This window comes from Phacochoerus africanus, chromosome 11, assembly GCF_016906955.1.
Source record: "Phacochoerus africanus isolate WHEZ1 chromosome 11, ROS_Pafr_v1, whole genome shotgun sequence".
In the NCBI taxonomy this organism is placed as follows: Eukaryota; Metazoa; Chordata; class Mammalia; order Artiodactyla; family Suidae; genus Phacochoerus; species Phacochoerus africanus.
In genome coordinates this window covers 89630396-89650738 of record NC_062554.1, presented here as the reverse complement: position 1 = coordinate 89650738, position 20343 = coordinate 89630396, and the positions used below count along the sequence as shown (strand labels likewise).

The window sequence follows — 20343 nt, the reverse complement described above, 5'->3', positions numbered from 1 at the left end:
CATCTGAAAACCTTTTATTTTGCTTTTGTTATTGCAGAAGTTTTCATTGGATGTAAAATGGTGAGTTGACAATTCTTACCTTTTTCTGGTCATCCATCAGATTTTTATTCCTCTATATTTGTCATTTTCTTATAGCTCCCTTCAATATTTTTTCTTTACCTCTGATTTTCAGCAGATTTGATTATGACGTTACTAGGTATGGTTTTCTATTGGTTTCTGTCAGATTCAATGAGCTTCTTAAATCTTACCATTTAAACCTAAAATGGTAACTCTCAGCTATTATTTTTTCAAAAATTTTCAACATCTTTTCCTCTTTTCTGTCTGGGACTCCAATGACATCAATTTTATGACTGTCTCACAAGTCTCTGAGCCCAGTTCATGTTCTTCCCCTGATCTTTTTCTTCTGTTCTTCAGACTACATAATTTCTAGTATTCTACCTTCAGCTTCACACTTTCCTCAGATCTACTAAATTTTTGATTTTGAATATTAAGTTTCTCCAGTTTCAAAATTAACATTTAGTTCTTTCCTATGGTTTCAATTTTGCTAAAAACTCCTGCTTTTCCTTTCAAGTATTTTTACCTTTACACCATGGATGATGATTATAATAGCTGCTTTAAAGTCTTTGTCTAATAATTCTACATATGGATCATCTTGACATGGTCAGATACGTAGTATGTTGATTAAATTTGAATTGTATCCTGAATATTTTAGATATTATATTGTGGCGACTCTGGTCCCATTAAAAACCTCTCTAGAGAATAAATTTTGTTTTAGCAAAACACTATTATATTCTTTGGGTCTGCCTAGCATATACTAGGAGTTAGTGGTTTAACACAGTTCAGTCTTTGAGGCCTCTACTATGGTTCTTTAGGTGTGTTCTGTAATGTGCAGTTCAGGGGTTAGTCTAGAACTTGTTTGTTTCATACACAAAATTAGGAATCACCTTTTACAGATCTCTTCAAACATTCCCTCACTCTCCAACCCCCAGGTGTCCCTTTTCCTGGTTTCTCTGGCTAGAAAGCCAGAATTCTTGAGGCTTCCTTCATTGTCCTGCATATATATCATGACTGGCATAGCCTTCAGAGTGAAATGGCAAGAGAGGAAAAAAAAGTGATTCCTCTTATATTTGCTAGAAAACATCCTGATTCCTCTAACACATACGGGCATTTTCTCAAGTTTTTAGTTGCTTATGTTGCTGCCGCTATAGTGCAACCTACAAACAGGGCTGGCCTTAGAGTACAGGGCTCCTTTTCTCATTTCTCTTGCTAGATATACATGGTTTCTCCTAGACTGGTACCACAGGGCCAAAGCTGGGAGACAAAGGAGGGGAAAAAAATCCTGTGAAACTCACTTGTGTTAGACACTGTGATCCAAGTTTGAATATATCAAATTTCTGCAAATAAGAATAGAGGTTATCATGGAAGACGATATATTCTAAAAGAGAGATAATCTTTTGTAGAATTCTATATAAGTCTGGGATTCAAAATAATAAGAGGGAGGAGTTCCTGTTGTGGTGCAGTGGAAATGAATCCGACCAGGAATCATGAGGTTGTGGGTTTGATGCCTGGCCTTGCTCAGCGAGTTAACGATCTGGCGCTGCCATGAGCTGTAGTGTAGGTTGCAGATGGAGCTCAGATCTGGCATTGCTGTGGCATAGCCCGAGAATCTTCCATATGCCGTGGGTGTGGCCCTAAAAAGCAATAATAATAATATATAAACCAAAATAATAAGAGGGAGATATGGAGCATAAAACAGTAAATTGAAGCCTATACATAGAATATAAGCCCCTAATATCAAAAAATCAGGGCAAAATATTCGAGGATTTGTATTTAAAGTTATGTGATTCTATACTGTATTACCATATTTTGATATTAGGTATGGTCCAATATAATACACACTGTCCCTCCCCAATTTCCTAGAGAGCCATCAGTTCATAATGCTTTCATAATCCTTCAAAGAAACATATGCATCAATCATCATCATCATCAACCCGAAAAAAAGCCAAGGAGCACTAGACAATGCCGGTAAACCTACAACCTCGGATAAAGCAAGATACAAACAAAAAATAATAATAATCCTGGAGGAAACAAGAGACTTTCAGTAAGTCCCTACATTTAATACAATGAGAACAAGATGCAATTTAAAAAAAGAAACAATAAAAAGCACTCTTGGAAATTAAAAAACAATTCAATGAAACATTTGAAGCTGAAGTTAAGGAATCTCATTGAAAATATCAGAAGAAAGTAAAAAGACAAAAAAGAGAAAAGCTGTAAAATCTTCGAAAAAAAAATCACTATAGGGAGTCCAACATATATCTACTGAGAGTCCAAAAGGAATACAAAACAAAAAGAAGAGAATGAGAGAGTAGGCAAAGGGTGGTTAGGGAGGATCCAGAGTTGAAAAGTCCAACCATTTTAAACCATAAATGAAAACCTACACCTACACACATAATTATGAAATTAATAAAATATCAAAGATTAAAAGAAAAGTTCTTACAGCTAAGGCAGAGGAAACAATTTAAAACAAGTTTCAATGGTCAAAAGTGGAACAAAGAGAAAACACAGAAATTCCTTTTTTTATTATGCTTTGCTTTACTGTGGTTTGTAGATATCATGGGTTTTTTTTTTTGTTTTGTTTTTTTGTTTTAAATTGAAGGTTGTAGCAACTCCACATCGAGTAAGACTATCAGCACCACTTTTTCAACGGCATCTGCTGACTTCATATCTTTGTCACAATTTAGTAATTCCCACAGTATTTCAAACTTTTCCATTATTTCATATTTGCTACGATGATCTGTGATCAGTGATCTTAGACGTTACTCCTACAACTTGCTGAAGGCTCAGATAATGGTTAACGTTTTTTAACAATTAGGTATTCTTAAATTAAGGTTCTTTTTTTTTTTTTTTTAGACATAATGCTACTGCACACTTAATAGACTACAGTAGAGCATAAACCTAACTTTTACAGTCAAAGGGAAACCAAAAAATTCATGCGACTGGCTTTTTCTTTCTTTCTATATAATGTTTATTTTTTTCATTATAGCTGGTTTACAGTGTTCTGTCAATTTTCTACTGTACAGTATGGTGAACCAGTTACACATACATGTAGAGATTGTTTCTCACTGGCTTTATTGTAATACTCACACTTCACTGAGGCAGTCTGGAACCAAAGCTGAATATCCCCAAGATATGCCTTTAATGATAGTACTGGATGGTAACTTAAAAATACGTATTTATGAATTCATACCATAGTGATAAAAATATGACTGAATCAACAAATCATTGGGGAAGAAGACATAAATCTTCCTTATACAAGAGTCACAACTAAAAACTGTACAAACAGTGATGGAAACAGAAAACTTTCAGAATTACACAGTAATAACTGTAGGCAAGAAAATAACAAGGAATGCTAAAAGTGAAGCAGCATTTTCTTTAAAGAGAATCAGGATATTTGTGTAGACTTGAAAAACCTCCTCCAAAATGTTTACTGGTGGTTTCACATAGGTGTTTTCATTTAGGTCCACAAAGTCTTTGATAAGTAGGTGGAGCTAAATTCACCTCCCCTTGAACATGGACAGGGCTTAGTCACTTCCTTCTAATAAACAAAATTGAAAGAAAAAACAAAAGCTCACAGTGAAGATACCTGGCAAACACTATCTTAACTAATCCATCATGGTTAACATCACCAATAATAAGACATACTGACATCATGTACTTCCTGATACGATGTGACCAGAAGGGCAATAATGTCTCAGGTATTCTTCCCAGCAACAATTTATAACCTCAATCTAATCATGAGAAAAAATATCAGACAAAACCAAATCAAAGACTATTCCACAAGATACTTAAAGTGTCAGAGTAAGAAAAGACTAGGGGGAAAAAAAGGGAATATTTCACAGTCTGCACGATACTAAAGAGCCATGTCAAAGAAATGCAATCTGGTATTCTGGACTGAATCGTGGAACAGAAAAAGTGAATTTGTGGGCAAGCCTACAGTTTAATTAATAGTACTGTACTATTAATAGTTAATTTCTTAATAGGAAGCTGGGTGACAGGTATTTGAGAACTCTCTATACTATCTTTGCAACTCCTTTGTAAGTATAAAATTACTTCAAAATAAAAAGTTACAAATAAAATAAATAAGGTCTTAAAAGCTGAAGGGGAAAAATTAGGTTACCTACCAAAAAATAAGAGTAACAATGAACTTCTCATTAGTAAAACAGATGCAAGAAGATAACAGAGCAGTGCCATTAACATTTTGAATGAATTTTCAACTTAGCTTTCTGTATCAGCCAAACTATTAATTAAGAGGAAACAAAGACATTTTCAAATTCACTTCCCTATGTCTTCCTGTAGAAAGCACTTCAGAATGTTTCACAGAAACCAGTGGTAAAGTGAGTAAACTGAAGATGTGAGATCTTGAGAACACAGGGTCTAAACCAACAGAGCAGGGAAGAAAGTCACAAGAATACAGCTGTACAGTAGCCCTAGAAAGGAATCAATCAGTTTTTGATCAGAAAGCTGGAGATCTCCAAGAATAAGGAAAAAGTGGATAGAGTTGATACTTTTCCTTGAAAAGTTGAAATAATAAGAGAAGGTGATAAAATTAACCAATGCAAGGGGGAAGAAGGCAATTCAAAAAGTCAGGAAAAAAGAACAAAAAATACACAAAAAAGGATCACAGTCCATTACATAGTCATAATACAATTATTACTTATTTACTAATTTTCAACTTTAAGAACTAAGCTATATAAAAGAAAAGGAGGCAGTGCTTACTGAAGCATTTTAACATCAACAGGAAGAAAAGAGAGAGTAAAAGTTTAGGTGAGAGAAGTTAAAAGGTGAAAGGGTTAGAAACTGAAGGATAGACATGGTAGTATAACATCAGGTAGTGAGTCATAAGACAACATTCAGTGTGCACACAGTTAAAGAGAAGAGTGACTGTCATCAATGGTGCAAAGGGAGGTAAATTCTTTTGGGGTAGGCAGGGGAGAGGAGTGTTGATTTTTGTCAGTTTTTAACTTAGTACTCACTTTTAAAAAACTGAGGTATGTTAATGAACAGTATTATTTAAATTACAGGTGTACAATACAGAGATTCACAATTTTTAAAGGTTATACTTCATTTATAGTCATTATGAAATATCAGCTATAGCCTGTTTGTACAACATATACTTGTAGCTTATTTTATACCTAACAGTTTGTACCTCTTAATCCCCTATCCTTATAGTGCCCCTCCTTCCTTCCCCTTCCCCAATCATAACCACTAGTATGTTCTCTGTAATCTGTGAGTCTGTTTTTTTTTTTTTTTGGTCTTTTTGTCTTTTCTAGGGCTGCTCCTGTGGCATAATGGAGGTTCCCAGGCTAGGGGTGTAATCGGAGCTGTAGCCTCCGGCCTATGCCAGAGCCACAGCAACACAGGATCTGAGCCACATCTGTGACCTACAACACAGCTCATGCAACGAAGGATCCTTAACCCACTGAGCAAGGGCAGGGATCAAACCCGCAACCTCATGGTTCCTAGTTGGATTTGTTAACCACTTGTGCCACAACGGGAACTCCTGCTTCTTTTCTGTTATAGTCAGTATTTTGTTTTTAGAGTCCACCCATAAGTGGTATCAAACAGTATCTGCCTTTTCTCAGCCTGATTTATTTCACTTACTGTAACACCCTCCAAGTCCATCCACATTGTTGGAAATGACAAAATTTCACTTTTTTATGGCTGAATAGTGTTTTGTTGTGTATGTGTGTGCATAATAAAATTAAGATATATATAATTTTCTATATAATTATAATATACACACATATACACACAGACAACATATACGCACACACATATATGATGAAATCACAATGTGAGAGGTTCCAAATTTTCTTGGCTTCCCTAATCTGTTCCATTGCTAATTCAGGATGGAAATACTGCATCCACTCACACTGACATAAATGCCAGATTATTTTTCTAAAACAGACATCAGTATTGGTATAGGCTTAATTTTTAATCAACAACATATTCACCAAATGAAAGGTGAGGTGGCATTAGAAACCCCAATGTAAAACCACACAGGAAACTTTTAAAACTTTTTTAAAATTTATAAATATAAGGCAGGACACCATCAAACTCCTAGAAGAGAACACAGGCAAAACACTCTCTGACATCAACATCATAAATATTTTCTCAGGTCAGTCTCCCAAAGCAATAGAAATTAGAGCAAAAATAAACCTATGGGATCTAATCAAACTGAAAAGCTTCTGCACAGCAAAGGAAACCCAAAAGAAAACAAAAAGACAACTTTCAGAATGGGAGAAAACAGTCTCAAACGATGCAACTGACAAGGGGTTAATCTCTAGAATATATAAGCAACTTACACAATTCAACAGCAAAAAAGCCAATCAATCAATGGAAAAATGGGCAAAAGACCTGAATAGACTGTTCTCCAAGAAAGATATACAGATGTTCAGCAAACACATGAAAAAATGCTCCAAGGAAGATATACAGATGGCCAGCAAACACATGAAAAAATACTCAACATCGCTGATTATAAGAGAAATGCAAATCAAAACTACCATGAGATACCACCTCATACCAGTCAGAATGGCCATCATTAATAAGTCCACAAATAACAAGTGCTGGAGGGGCTGTGGAGAAAAGGGAACCCTCCTGCACTGCTGGTGGGAATGTAAACTGGTACAGCCACTCTGGAGAACAGTTTGGAGATACCTCAGACATCTATACATAGAACTTCCATATGACCCCACAATCCCACTCTTGGGCGTATATCTGGACAAAACTCTACTGAAAAGAGACACATGTACCCGCATGTTCATTGCAGCACTATTCACAATAGCCAGGACATGGAAACAACCCAAATGTCCACCAACAGATGATTGGATTAGGAAGACGTGGTGTATATACACAATGGAATACTACTCAGCCATCAAAAAGAATGACATAATGCCATTTGCAGCAACATGGATGGAACTAGAGAACCTCATCCTGAGTGAAATGAGCCAGAAAGACAAAGACAAATACCATATGATATCACCTATAACTGGAATCTAATATCCAGCACAAATGAACATCTCCATAGAAAAGAAAATCATGGACTTGGAGAATAGACTTGAGGCTGCCTGATGGGAGAGAGAGGGAGTGGGAGGGGTTGGGAGCTTGGGGTTATCAGACGCAACTCAGAATAGATTTACAAGGAGATCCTGCTGAGTAGCATTGAGAACTATGTCTAGATACTCATATTGCAACAGAACAAAGGGTGGGGGGAAAAATGTATACATGTAAGGATAACTTGATCCCCTCGCTGTACAGTGGGAAAAAAATAAATAAAAATAAATTTTAAAAATTTGAAAAAACTAAAAAAAAACTTTTTTAAAATTTAATTCTTAGTTTTAGCTAACACTAACTCAGTGATTGAGCCACTATACTAATTTATGTGCATATCAATCCAAGTAATTTCTATTTATCACTTTAAATAGATATAACCACCAATTTTCTTCTCTGAGATTATTTTCTGATCTGTAAAATGGAGCCAATTTTCATTAAAAAAAAAGGCAAAGGAATATATTTATTTATCCCTAAATATGACTAAGTAAAAATGTAAAATTTCTATATGACAAAAGATAGCACAAAGATAAAAAGCAGCAATACTATGGAAACTGCAGTACATAAATCAGTAAGAAAAAGGAAAACAACAACCAAAAAAGAACAAAATAAGCAATAGAAAACAAAATATAAATGACCAATAAATGTATGAAAAGATGCCTAATCTCACTATAACCAGGAAAAAATGCTAATTAAAAAAATTAGAAACTGGAGTTCCTGTCGTGGCTCAGTGGTTAAGGAATCTGACTAGGAACCCTGAGGTTGCAGGTTCGATTCCTGGCCTCACTCAGTCGGTTAAGGATCCAGTGTTGCCATGAGCTATGGTGTAGGTTGCAGACGCAGCTCGGATCCTACGTTGCTGCATCTCTGGCGTAGGCTGGCGGCTACAGCTCCGATTAGACCCCTAGCCTGGGAACCTCCATATGCCACAGATGCGGCCCTAGAAAAGACCAAAAAAAAAAAAAAAGAAAATTAGAAACCATTTTAAATTGACAGAAACCTTCAAAGCCTGATGCTACTGAGTATTGGTGAACATACAGCAAAGCGGATACTCTCAATCAATGCTAATGAAGTAGAGATGATAACAGCCACTTCAGAGACTCTAGTGGTTATTTATCAAAATCAAACATACATTCTCTAAGATCCAACAATTCTACTTCTTATACATTTCACTGTATGTTCAAAGTAGTAAAGTTTGCTACAACCCCTAAAACCTTAATCATAAACATGGGAACAGATTAATAACAGTAGTAGAGTCATGTGATAGAACACTATATAGCAATTAAAAGAAACATATATACATACACATATGTGTACACATATATGAACTTAGATGTCAAAACATAATATGTAAAATTACGATACTGTATCACTTACATAAGATGTCATAGAAACCACAAAACATTTTTTTACATATATGTCCATGAACAAAATATAAGAATATTAAACTGTACTAAAAACTTACACTTTAAAAATTCATGGTAGCTGTTGATAGGAGGATAAAGATGATGTCAACTTTATATGATTTGTTTTGTTAAAAAATAATAGATAATATTATTAGGGAACCATTGGCTGAAACCACCCACCTTGGCCAGGCACGGTAACAGCCACTTGCATGAGCTGTCTCACAAAAGGATCTCAGGTAAGAAACATAACGCTGCCCAGAAATCTAACCAGGAGGATTTGGGAGGGGCCAAGAGGAGGGAGGAGGTGAATCTTTGGTGCCGGAACCAATATGGGCTGAGAAGGGCACACACCACCAAGGACCCTGAAGCAGACCAAATACGGGCCAAGCAAGAAGAATGGCCAGAAACAACACTGAAAATAACCCCATCCCCATAAAACCTGAGACTGTGAGCCACGTGGTAGAGCAATTCTGGGTTCCCTTATCCTGCTGCTCTCTGCCTGGCTGCCCCTTCCCAATGAAGTCTTTTTGCTTTGTCAGCAAGTGTGTATCCTTGGACAATTCATTTCTGAGTGTTAGACAAGAGCCCATGCTGAGGCCCTGGAAAGGGTTCCCCTTCCTGCAACAACATTACATATTGACAGCTGTCAATTCTAAGTGAGAGTTTAGGTCAGTACTTGCTATATTATTCCTGATACTTCAGTCAATTTTCTGAATTGTAAAAAAATAAAAACTAATAAATGTCACCAATAAGATACTTCAATTCTCTTTTCATCACTTTAAATACTAACATAAAACATGTGAGTTCCACATGCTAAGAATACAAGATAAGCAAATAGAATAAATTCCAAGTCATGTAATTACGCCAATAAAGCTTATAAAAAGTAGGAATAAAATGTATCTCAGAAATGAGGTAAAGAATTTTGACCTAAACATCTTTCATATAATCAAGAAAGTGTATTTTCTTTATCGTTAATTTGCATATTTCCAATTTGATAACTATCACTAAAATTTTCATCTACACACTGAAAAAAGAAGTAAAAGCACAAGTTTTAAAATAAATCTACTAACCTGTATGGGTTCTTCTATGCCTCTGAAGCTCATCACTCCTTGTAAATCTTTTGCCACAAAACATCCAGTTGCATATAAAAGGTCTTTCTCCAGTATGCCAGCGAAGATGTGCTCGTAGGTGAGATGTTTTGCCATAAACTTTTCCACATCCTTCAATATGACAGATATGTTGTTTCTTTTTTCCTGGTTCATTACTGCCTCTAACAAAAACAAAAACCAAAGATTAATTTCACTCCCAAACACCAAGCTTATAATTAAGGGAAAAAAGAGGGAATCAAGGTAAATAAGTAACACTTTTCTAAATGTTTTTTTTTTAATATAAATCATGATGTCACAACAGTAGTTAAAAATCAGAAAAAAATTTCTTTTTCTTTTCTTTTCTTTTTTGTCCACCCCACGACATAGAGGGTTCCCAGGCCAGAGATCAGATTTGAGTCACAGTTGTCACAGCTGCAGCAACACCAGATCCTTACTTAACCCACTGTGCAGAGCCAGAGATTGAACCTTCGGCCCAATGCTGCAAAGACACTGCTGATCCTAGAAAAATTTCAATTAAAAAAAAAAAGCTACCAACAAGGCTGTCTAGTAAACCCAAAGGGCTATGGAAACACATTAATTTTAGAGTTTATGTTCTGCCAGGGAATTCATGTCCAACTGCTAGTAGCTACTGCTCTGGAGAAAAAAAAACCAAAAAACTTAAACATTCTTCTCTAAAATAACAAAGGATGGTAATCTTCATTTAAAAGTGTAAGGTTCAGGGTTTCACTTCCAGTAAAAACAACATAAAGAGCTTTCATGGATCTACTCCCTGATGAAAGTGGTCAAATGGTGAAATCATTTGCAACAAAGTATGGAGAGGTTTGAGCCTAAGAGTGCTTTTAGAAACAATGGAGATTGTTGCAAAAGACAATTTGCTGGGAGCACACTAACAGATTCATTGGAGAAATAGGCTAAACTGGAGAACTTCTGGGTTGCCCTGGTAGGAACCAAATCTCAAAGTTGGTTTTAAAATTTGATGAGACCAGTTGGTGGAGCACTATATGCTTCAGGGCATACTTGAAAACAATAGCGCAATCAGCCAGCAATTAGTGGAGTATAACAGTTGGGTGTGGTCAGGGAAAGTGACACCACAAAGATCCCTATGGAAGCCACTGTCACCCCAGGGTCACAGAGGAGTCACAGCCTTCACACTGGGTGCACGGAGAGTGAGCAGTGGGCAGTAATTTTCACTAAAATAATCCATCGAGTCACTAAATAAACAAGCAAACAACAATAACAAACCTAGAGTAGGAGAACGACAGACAGCAGTACTATGAGTTGCCACAATATATTATTTTAATTCTCCAGTTTCCAACAAAATATTATGAGACACGTAAAAAACAGAAACAAAAAAGCAAACTATGACCCACACACTAGAAATAAAGTAGGCAACAGAAATCGCCAGTAAGAGCAATCAAAGTTAACAAGACTTCAAAGTAGCCATTATAACTATGTTCAAAGAACCAAAGGACAGCATAATTAAAGAAGGCAAGGTATAATGACAACATCACAACAAACAGAAAAAAAGAGCTAGAAATTATTTTAATAAATAAACAATAGGAAAAATTTAAGATTAAAAAGCCCAACTGAAGTGAAAAATTAACAAGAGGGACTCAAGAGAAGGAAGAAATAGTGAAGCTGAAGACAGTTGAATAAAGATTATGCAATTCAAAAAAGCAAACAAGAAACAGAGAAGGAAATGAAGAGAATGTCAGAGACATGTGGGACACATAGTGAGTGAGAATACTTTGAGGAGATGAGAGGAAAGGGAAAAGGGGGTGGAAAGTGAGGCAGAAAAACTATTCAAAGAAATAACAGCTGAAAACTTATCTAAAACATTAATCTACACTTTCAGGAAGCTCAACAAACTCCAAGTAGAATAAATGTAGACATCTACAAGTAGACACTTTACACTAAAAATCCTGAAACTCAAAGACAAAGACAAAATCTTAAAAATAACACAGGTCATTACTTACAAGGAAACTCTAGTAGTAGTAAATGCTTAATTCTCAATAGAAACAATGGAAATCAGAAGGCAGTGAGAAAACATATTAGAAGTACTCAAAGAAAAACTCAAAGAAGAATCCTACATCCAGCAAAGCTATCTTTCAAAAACAAAGATGAGATAAAGATAACCCCAAATAAACAAAAACTAAGAGAATGTGTTGTTAGTAGACTTGCTTTGTAAGAAACATTAAAGGAAGTTCTTTAAGCTGAAAACGAGTGAAATCAGAAAGTAATTCAAATACATATGAAAAACAAAAAATCATCAGCGAAAGTAATTATGTAATTATGAAGGTCAATGTAAGTGCATATTTCTTCTCACCTGATTTAAAAACAATTTTATAAAACAATATGTATAAAATGTACTGTGAAGCCTATAACATTACAGAAATGCAACAATATGTAACATATTGTCAATAACAGCACAAAGGAGGTAAGTGGAAGCAAAGCTGTACTGAGTCAAGGAAGTGACCCCAAACAGGAACTCAACTCAAAGAAAGAGAATCACGAATGATAAAATTAACAAAGCCAAAGACATATATACTTGCTTACCTTCTCTTCACTTCTTTAAAAGTCATATAATTATATAAAATAATAATTATAGGAGTTCCCACTGTGGCACAGTGGGATCAGAGGTGTCTGCAGTGCTAGAAGTCAGATTCAATCCCTGGCCTGAGAGTGGGTTAAAGGATCTGGCATTGCTGCAGCTGTGCTGTAGATTGCAACTGTGGCTCAGATCTGATCCCTGGCCTGGAAACTCCATATGGTGTGGATGGCCAAAAAAGAAAAAAAAATTTTTTAATTAAAATAATAATTACAATAATATATTGTTGGGTTTGAAGTACTTATGTATAACAATAGTACCACAAAAAAGATTAACAAGGTATCAGACATACATAGGGTAAATGTTGCTATAACTCACTGGAATTAAGTTAGTATAAATCTTAAACTGATTATAATAAATTAAGATATATATGGTAAGGCCTAGAGCAACCACTAAAGAAATAGCTCAGGACAGAGAAAATAATCATTAATAAAATTAAAATGCAGTATTATGAATTAAAATAATACATTCACTTAATTCAAAAGGGAGCAATAGGGGAGGGATAGAGGAACCAAAAAAAAGCATGACTTACAGAAAAAAAGTAAAATAGCAGACATAAATTCAACTATATTGATAATAACAACAAATGTGAACGGATTATACATATCAATCAAAAGGTAGGTTTTGTAAAGATTTAAAACAAAACAAGATCCAACTATGTACTGTTTATAGGTGACACACTTTACATTTAAAGATACAAAATTACAATGAAATTGAAGGCATAAGGATGGAAAAGGGAATCATGCAAACAAAAACCATAAGAAAGCTAGAGTGGCAATGCTAATATCAGATAAACTTTAAAACACAAGATATTACTAGAGATAAACAGGAAAAATTTTTTAAATGGCTCAATAAACTTTACAAAATGGGATAAGTGGGTCAATCCCTCAGGAAGGTATAATAATTATAAACATACAAGCACTTATGTAAGAGTAACAAGAGAGTGCCAAATGGAAGTAAAAAGTGACAGAAATGAAAAGAGAAATAGACAACTCAATGATAATAGATGGGAGATTTCAATACACTATCTTCAGTGATGGTTTCATAAAACAATTAGGCAGAAGATCGACAAAGGAGCAGAAACTTGCATAACGCTATAAATGAACTAGACGTAACAGATATCCATAGAACACCCCATCCAACAACAGCGTTCTTCTCAAGTGTACATAGAATGCTCTCTAGTACAGAACATACACTGGGCCATGAAACAAATCTCAAACTTAAAAGGACAGAAATAATACAAAGTTTTCTGATTATAATAGAATAAAAATAGAAACCAGTTACTGGAGGAAACAGGGAAATTAAAGAATATACTCCTAAATAATCAATAGGAGTTCCCACATGGCTCAGTGGGTTAAGGATCTGGCATTGCCACTGCTATGGCTCTGGTTACAGCTGTGGTGTGGGTTTGATACCTGGCCTGGGAACTTCCACATGGCACGGGCATGGCCAAAAAAGCCAACCAACCAACCCATAGGTCAAAGAAGAAATCAAAAGGGAAATTGGAAAAGACTTTCAGACGAATAAACAGAAAGACACAACATACCAAAACTTAAGGGATGCCCATAAAGCAATGCTTAAAGGGAAAACTTAGAGCAGTAAATACCTGTATTTAAAAAGATCTTACCTAACACCTGTCATAATGGCTATGATTCAAAAGACAATAACAAATAAATGTTGGTGAAGATGTGGAAAAAAGGGAACCCTCATGCATTGTTGGAGGGAATGTAAACTGGTACAGCCAATTGAAAAGGAAAACAATATGGAGATTTCTCAAGAAGTTAGAAATAAAACTACTATAAGACCTGGGAATTCCACTCCTAGGTATAAGAAAACAAAAACACTAATTGGAAAAGATTCACCCTTATATTCACTGCATCATTATTTACAATAGCCAAGATATGGAAGCAACCTAAATGCCCATCAACAGACGAAAGGATAATGAAGATCTGGCTTACATATACATAATGGAATATTAGCCACAGAAAAGAATGAAATTTTTCCATTTGTGACAACATGGATGGACTTAGAGGATATTATACTAAGTGAAACAAGTCAGACAAAGATAAATACTGAATGATTTCACTTATATGTGGAATCCTAAAACTGCGATAAAGGAACAAACATAAAATAGTAACAGGTTGACAGAAACAGAGGACAGGTGGGTGTGAGAAGGGATAGAGGGTGGAGGGAGAAAAGAAAAAGGTGTGGGAGATTGAGAGGTACAAACTTTCAGTAGAAAATAAATGAGTCAAGGGGATGAAATGTACAGTGTGGGAAATATGGTCAATAACTAATAATTTTGCACAGTGACATATCATATTAGACTTAGTGTGATCATTTTGAAATGTATAGAAATAGTGATTCACTATATTGTGTCTAACACAGTGTTGTAGGTCAATTAAACCTCAAAAATTAACAAACAAAGAAACAAATGCATAGAAAAAGAGATTAGAACTGTGGTTACCAGAAGAGGGGGTAGTGGATGAAGGCAGTCAAAAGGTACAAACTTTCAGTTCTAAAGTAACTAAATGCTAGTGATGTAATATACAACCTGATAAATATACTTAACACTGCTGTATGGTATGTATGAAAGAGAGTTAATCTTAAGAGGCCTCAACACAAGGAAAAATTTTTTCTATTTCTTTAATTCTAAACCTATACAAGATGATGGATGTTCACTAAGCTCACTGTGATAACCATTTCATGATGTAAAGAAGTCAAATCTTTAAGCAGTACACCTTAAATAGTGTGGCATGTCAATTATATCTCAATAAAACTGGAAGGAAAAGAAGACCTTAAATCAATAACAATGAAAGGGAGCAAAGTAAGTCTAAAATAATGCAAGCAGAAGATAAAATAATAAAGCAGAAACTAATGAAATAGAGAATACAAAAATAGAGAAAAGTCAATAGAATCAAAAGCTGATTCTTTGAAAAGGTCAATAAAACTAATAAGCCTTTAGGTAGAGTAACCAAGAAAAAAAAGAGATGACTCAAACTACTAGAATCAGAAATGAAAGAGGACATATCACTACCAACCTTACAGAAATAAAAAGTATTACAAAGGAATACCAAGAACGATTTATGCCAATTACTTAAATAACTTATATAAGATGAACAAATTCCTAGGAAAATACAAAGTACCAAAGCTGATTCAAGAACAAACTCAGGAGTTCCCACTGTGGCTCAGTGGTTAGCAAATCCGACTAGGAACCATGAGGTTGCAGGTTCGATCCCTGGCTTCGCTCAGTGGGTTAAGGATTGGTTAAGGATCCAGCGTTGCTGTGAGCTGTGGTGTAGGTCACAGACGCAGCTAGGATCTGGCGTTGTTGTGACTCTGGTGTAGGCTGGCAGCCACAGCTCCAGCTAGACCCCTGGCCTGGGAACCTCCATATACCATATGCTGCGGGAGTGGCCCTAGAAGAGGCAAAAAGACCAAAAAAAAAAAAAAAGAGAGAGAGAGAGAGAGAAAGACTAACTGGAAGAGCTTCACAGGTTCACAAAACATTGAAAAAGTAATACCAATTCTTCACAAACTCTTTCAAAAAATGAAACTGGGAGTTCCCTTTATGGCTTAGTGGTTAACAAACACAACGAGGATCCATTAGGATCCGTAAGGATGCGGGCTTGACCCCTGGCCTCGCTCAGTGGGTTAAGGATCTGGCATTGTCTTGAGCTGAGTGTATGTTGCAGATGTGGCATAGGCTGACAACTGCAGCTCTGATTTGACACCTAGCCTGGGAAGCTCCACATGCAACGGATGTGGCACTAAAAAGCAAAAAAAAAAAAGAAAGAAAGAAAGAAACTAGACCTCCCAAATAATTCTATGAGGTCAGTATTTCCCTTTCTAAAAGCAAAGATGCCACAGAAAGGAAACTACAGACTTACATACCAGTACCTCTCATGAACATGAATGCAAAAATCCTCAACAAAATGGTACAAAACCAAATCCAGCAACATATAAAAATAATTATATAGCATGACCAAACTGTATTTATCCCACAAATGAAAAGTACTTTAACATTTCACAATTACTGTAATACACCACATTGATGAAATTAAAAACAAAATTACATTATTACCTCGAAAGAAGAGAGGCATCCGACACAATCAAAAACCCTTTCATGTTGGGTAAGTTGAAAGATTCATGCTCCCCAATGTCAAAAGTACCACAAAGTAATCAAGACAGTGTGGCACTGGTATAGAGATAGACATTTACAGATCAATGAAAAAGAATTGATAGGTCATCATGCTGTACAGTAGGAAAAAAAATGTATTGGGGAAATAACTATTAAAAAAAAATGTAAAATCTTGATCCCCAAACCTACTGAAGCTGCATTTTAACAAGAACCTCAGGTGACTTGCATACACATTAAAGTTTGAGAAGTATTTAAAAAAAAAAAAAAAAAAAAAAAGAATTGAAAGTCTAGAAATAAACCTACGTGTCTATGATCAACTGATTTTTAACAAGGGGGCCAAAACCATTCGATGAATGGGGGAAGGGATAGCCTTTTCAACAAATGGTTTTGGATGAACCCTTATTTCACACCATTTACAAAAATTAACCACAAATTGATCAAAGACCTAAAAGTAAGAGCAAAAATTACAACACTCTTACAGGAAAACTGGAAATCTTTGTGACCTCAGATTTGACAATAGATTCTTATATATGACACCAAAAATTCAAAAATTAAAAGACAAATAATCTAATTAAAATGAGCAAAAGATCATAACAGATATTTCTCTAAAAAAGATACACAAATAAATGCAAATCAGAAACAGAAACTTTTGTTAGGATATTTACAGCACCATAAGAGCCAACAGGTGGAAAAATGTGAAATATCCATCAACTGATAAATGGATAAGTAAAATACTGTATATCTATACAATGGAATATTATTTTGCACATTAAAAAGAATGAGGTACTGACACATGCTATAATATCTTGAAAACATTATGCAGTGAAATAAAAAAGTCACATTGTGTGATTATACTTACATGAATGTGTGATTATACTTATATGAATGTCCAGAATAGGCAAATCTATAGACAGAAACTACTGGTTGCCTAGAGCTGGGAGGGATGAGGAAGGGATGGCTAAATAATCTAGGGTTTGTTTGAAGAACAAAAATGGTCTAAAATTGACTGTGGTGATGGATGTGCAACTCTAAATATATTAAAAACCACTTTAAATGAGTGGATTATATGGTGCATGAGTTCTACATCAATAAAGTTGTTTTAATGAAAAAAGAAAACCATGAAAGAAAGTAGAAGGTACAAAGTTGAGCACCACTGAAATCTTCTTCCTAAAGTAGTTCAATTTAAGCCCCTCCATAACAATGTTATATCTCAAGTCTTGGGCTATAAACCTATTGATGTTCTAAAGACCAAAGAACTCAGCCAATGGCTTGGTTTTAACTACTATTCTATGTGCCTTCATTACACATAACTATTCATTACATGTGAGCTATTATTACTACTCATCTCCACTGAGTTGGGCGGCAACAGAGCATTTACCTTCCTTCTCCTTCCCTACAATTAGGACAGGAACAGGCAACTCTTCGAAGTCTCTTGCCAGGCTGCACCTCTTGATCAGAAGCCTGCTGGCCTTGCTGCAAATGCACTTGTGTGAGTTGGTCAGGACTAACAGCACCTATCGTTGCATTAGCAATTCCTCCAACTGCTACAGTTACAGGAGCTATTGTAGCTTGTTGGACTTTCACTCCATCTTGTCCTTGCTGCTGACCTAAAAATGAGAGGTGGAGGGGGGAAAGTATTATAATGTTTTCTATTCCTAAAAAAAGAATTAAAAAATTTCCATACAGATATTTAAAGCTACCATACTTGTTCTAACAGATAATCTGTGTAAAATACAAAAAGCAAAGGGGTTAATGATTTATGCTATGCTGATGCTCCTAAAATACAATCTCACCTTTGCAGCTCAGGCTGCCTCTATATCTGGTTGATGGGACTAAACATAAATCATTTAATCCTCCTGTGGCTTAATTTCTCCATCTGTAAAATGAAGATTAATAATCCTTGCCACCCACCTACATCACTGAAGTGCTGTGAGGATTCACGAGACATTATTTGAAAAGCACTTTGAGGGAGTTCCCAATGTGGAGCAGGGGAAATGAATCCGACTAGTTTCCATGGGGATGTGGGTTCGATCCCTGGCCTCGCTCAGTGGGTCAGGGATCTGGCACTGCAGTGAGCTGTGTGGTGTAGGTTGCAGACACAGCTTGAATCCGGCATTGCTGTGACTGTGGTATAGACCGGCAGCGGTAGCTCCAATTCAACCCCTAGCCTAGGAACTTCCATATGCTGCAGGTGGGACCCTGAAAAAGCAAAAAAAATAAAAAAGTACTTTGAAATCCTCAGATGAAAGATGCTATATAAATACAAAGCATTATTATTACCATTTCCACAGTAAGTAACATCTCATTCACTTCATGAAAATACAGGAGTAAAAAGTAACTAAATAAAGGATTAGGTTTCATGAAAATTTCTCATTCTTAAATACTTTAAATTAAGCAAACATCTCTTTATTGATGAGTCTTTAAAAATTATACACATTAAGTAATTTCTTAAAATACAAAACCATGCATAATTATTACATGCTGTCATTATAATCACAGTGCAGACACTTAGGCTACCACTACTTTATGCACTCACATTATGTAACTTAGATTTCACCTCAGGTCAGTACAGATACCAACCTGGCTATGTTGGCTTAGGGAAAAATATGATAAGCAATACATAATATAACCAAAAAATCTATTTGCATGGCTTAAGTTGATTCTGAGTGCATGTGAGTATGCCTTCAAATTATCCTTTCTTTCAACATAGTTCTACTTTCTCAGGTGTGGAAATAGCCAGTAAGGAAATGGACAAAAAACATCAATTTAGGAAGGAATGCTCCCACCTCAGAGTTGATTTATTAATTGAATATGTTAATTTTTACAAACCCCTTACCACAGTGCCTGGCAGAGAATTGTTCATTACATGTTAGCTATTATTACTATTAGTCTCCACAGATTGGGGTGGAAATACACAAAATATGATGGCAGAAAAAAATGTACCAGATAAAAAGTAAAAAAGGTTTATTTTAAAGCTGCATATGCAGTGTTTTAAGTATGCAAAGCAACCAAGAAAAAGACATTAAAAATTAGAAAGTGAGAAAATAGCACATATTTTCAAAACAAAATTAAGCCTCTGATTCTCCCAGGCAAAGTTCATCTCGCCCTCCTCTGTGTATTCATAGAACTCAAACTTTTGGTAGCACAAATAACTTTAATACAAATAAAAAATATGTATTTTGTTACCGTTTTAGTAAGGATACATACTTTAGTTCTTCTACTAATACTTAAATTTTCATTCTTTGAATTAATGTGGTATGATAGGTAAAGAAATGAAAGTAAAGCCAGAAGGTGTGAGTCCAGGTCCCATGTACTGACTGTGCACTCGGTGACCCTCTACTTCCTCATCTCTAATAATAGGGACCCCCCCCCCCAAATTCCTGTCCCATATCTACTTTAAACAGAAGATCAAGTTGACTTCCTAATGGGTAAAAGGCTTTGTAAATTGTAGGGCAATACATAAATTATAATTATTATGCCCTCAATGCAACTTTTGAACATGCCTAAGTTTTACTTAGTAAAACCAGATTCCTTAAGGATAACCTTGCCTAAGCCAACTATTCAAACTACTTGTGCATCTAGAAGCACAATGACACACATACTCCTTGTTCACTGGAGGAAAAACAAACAAACAAAAACAAAGCGTTTCTGGAAAAAGGAGTTCTATCCAAATCAGTACTTTGCAAAGTGTATAGTTGGTCCCTATGGAGATGCAGATATTTTAGGTTGGCAAGTATTCTTCATATGCCCTGGAGTCATGACATCTATCTGGCCACAATTTTTCCAGGTACTGTTCATACAACATTTGGTCATTCCTTTCAGGTTACAATGATATTTAAGATGTTCTTCAATATGTCACAGAACTGCCAGGGATACCGTCAGAGCCCTGACCATCTTTTGACGGGCTCCTCAAGCCTCCGTATGAGCATTTATTTGTCCAATGCCTAAACAACTTGAGAGGTTATTTCA

At 35.6% G+C, this 20343-nt stretch overlaps 1 protein-coding gene across 2 annotated transcripts in view; it reads right to left on the bottom strand.

The window, feature by feature from the left end:
- The window catches only part of SP4 (Sp4 transcription factor), a 73139-nt gene that overhangs the window by 13023 nt on the left and 39773 nt on the right, over positions 1–20343 (bottom strand). For both annotated transcript variants that reach the window (XR_007130780.1, XM_047752676.1), the window contains exons 4-5: positions 17753–17981; positions 9587–9786 (exon numbers count right to left, since the gene is read on the bottom strand). Coding sequence is in view for 1 of the 2 variants with exons in the window: in XM_047752676.1 (XP_047608632.1) it covers positions 9587–9786; positions 17753–17981 (429 nt within the window). In the remaining variant the exon portion in view is untranslated. The remainder of the gene's footprint in view (positions 1–9586; positions 9787–17752; positions 17982–20343) is intronic.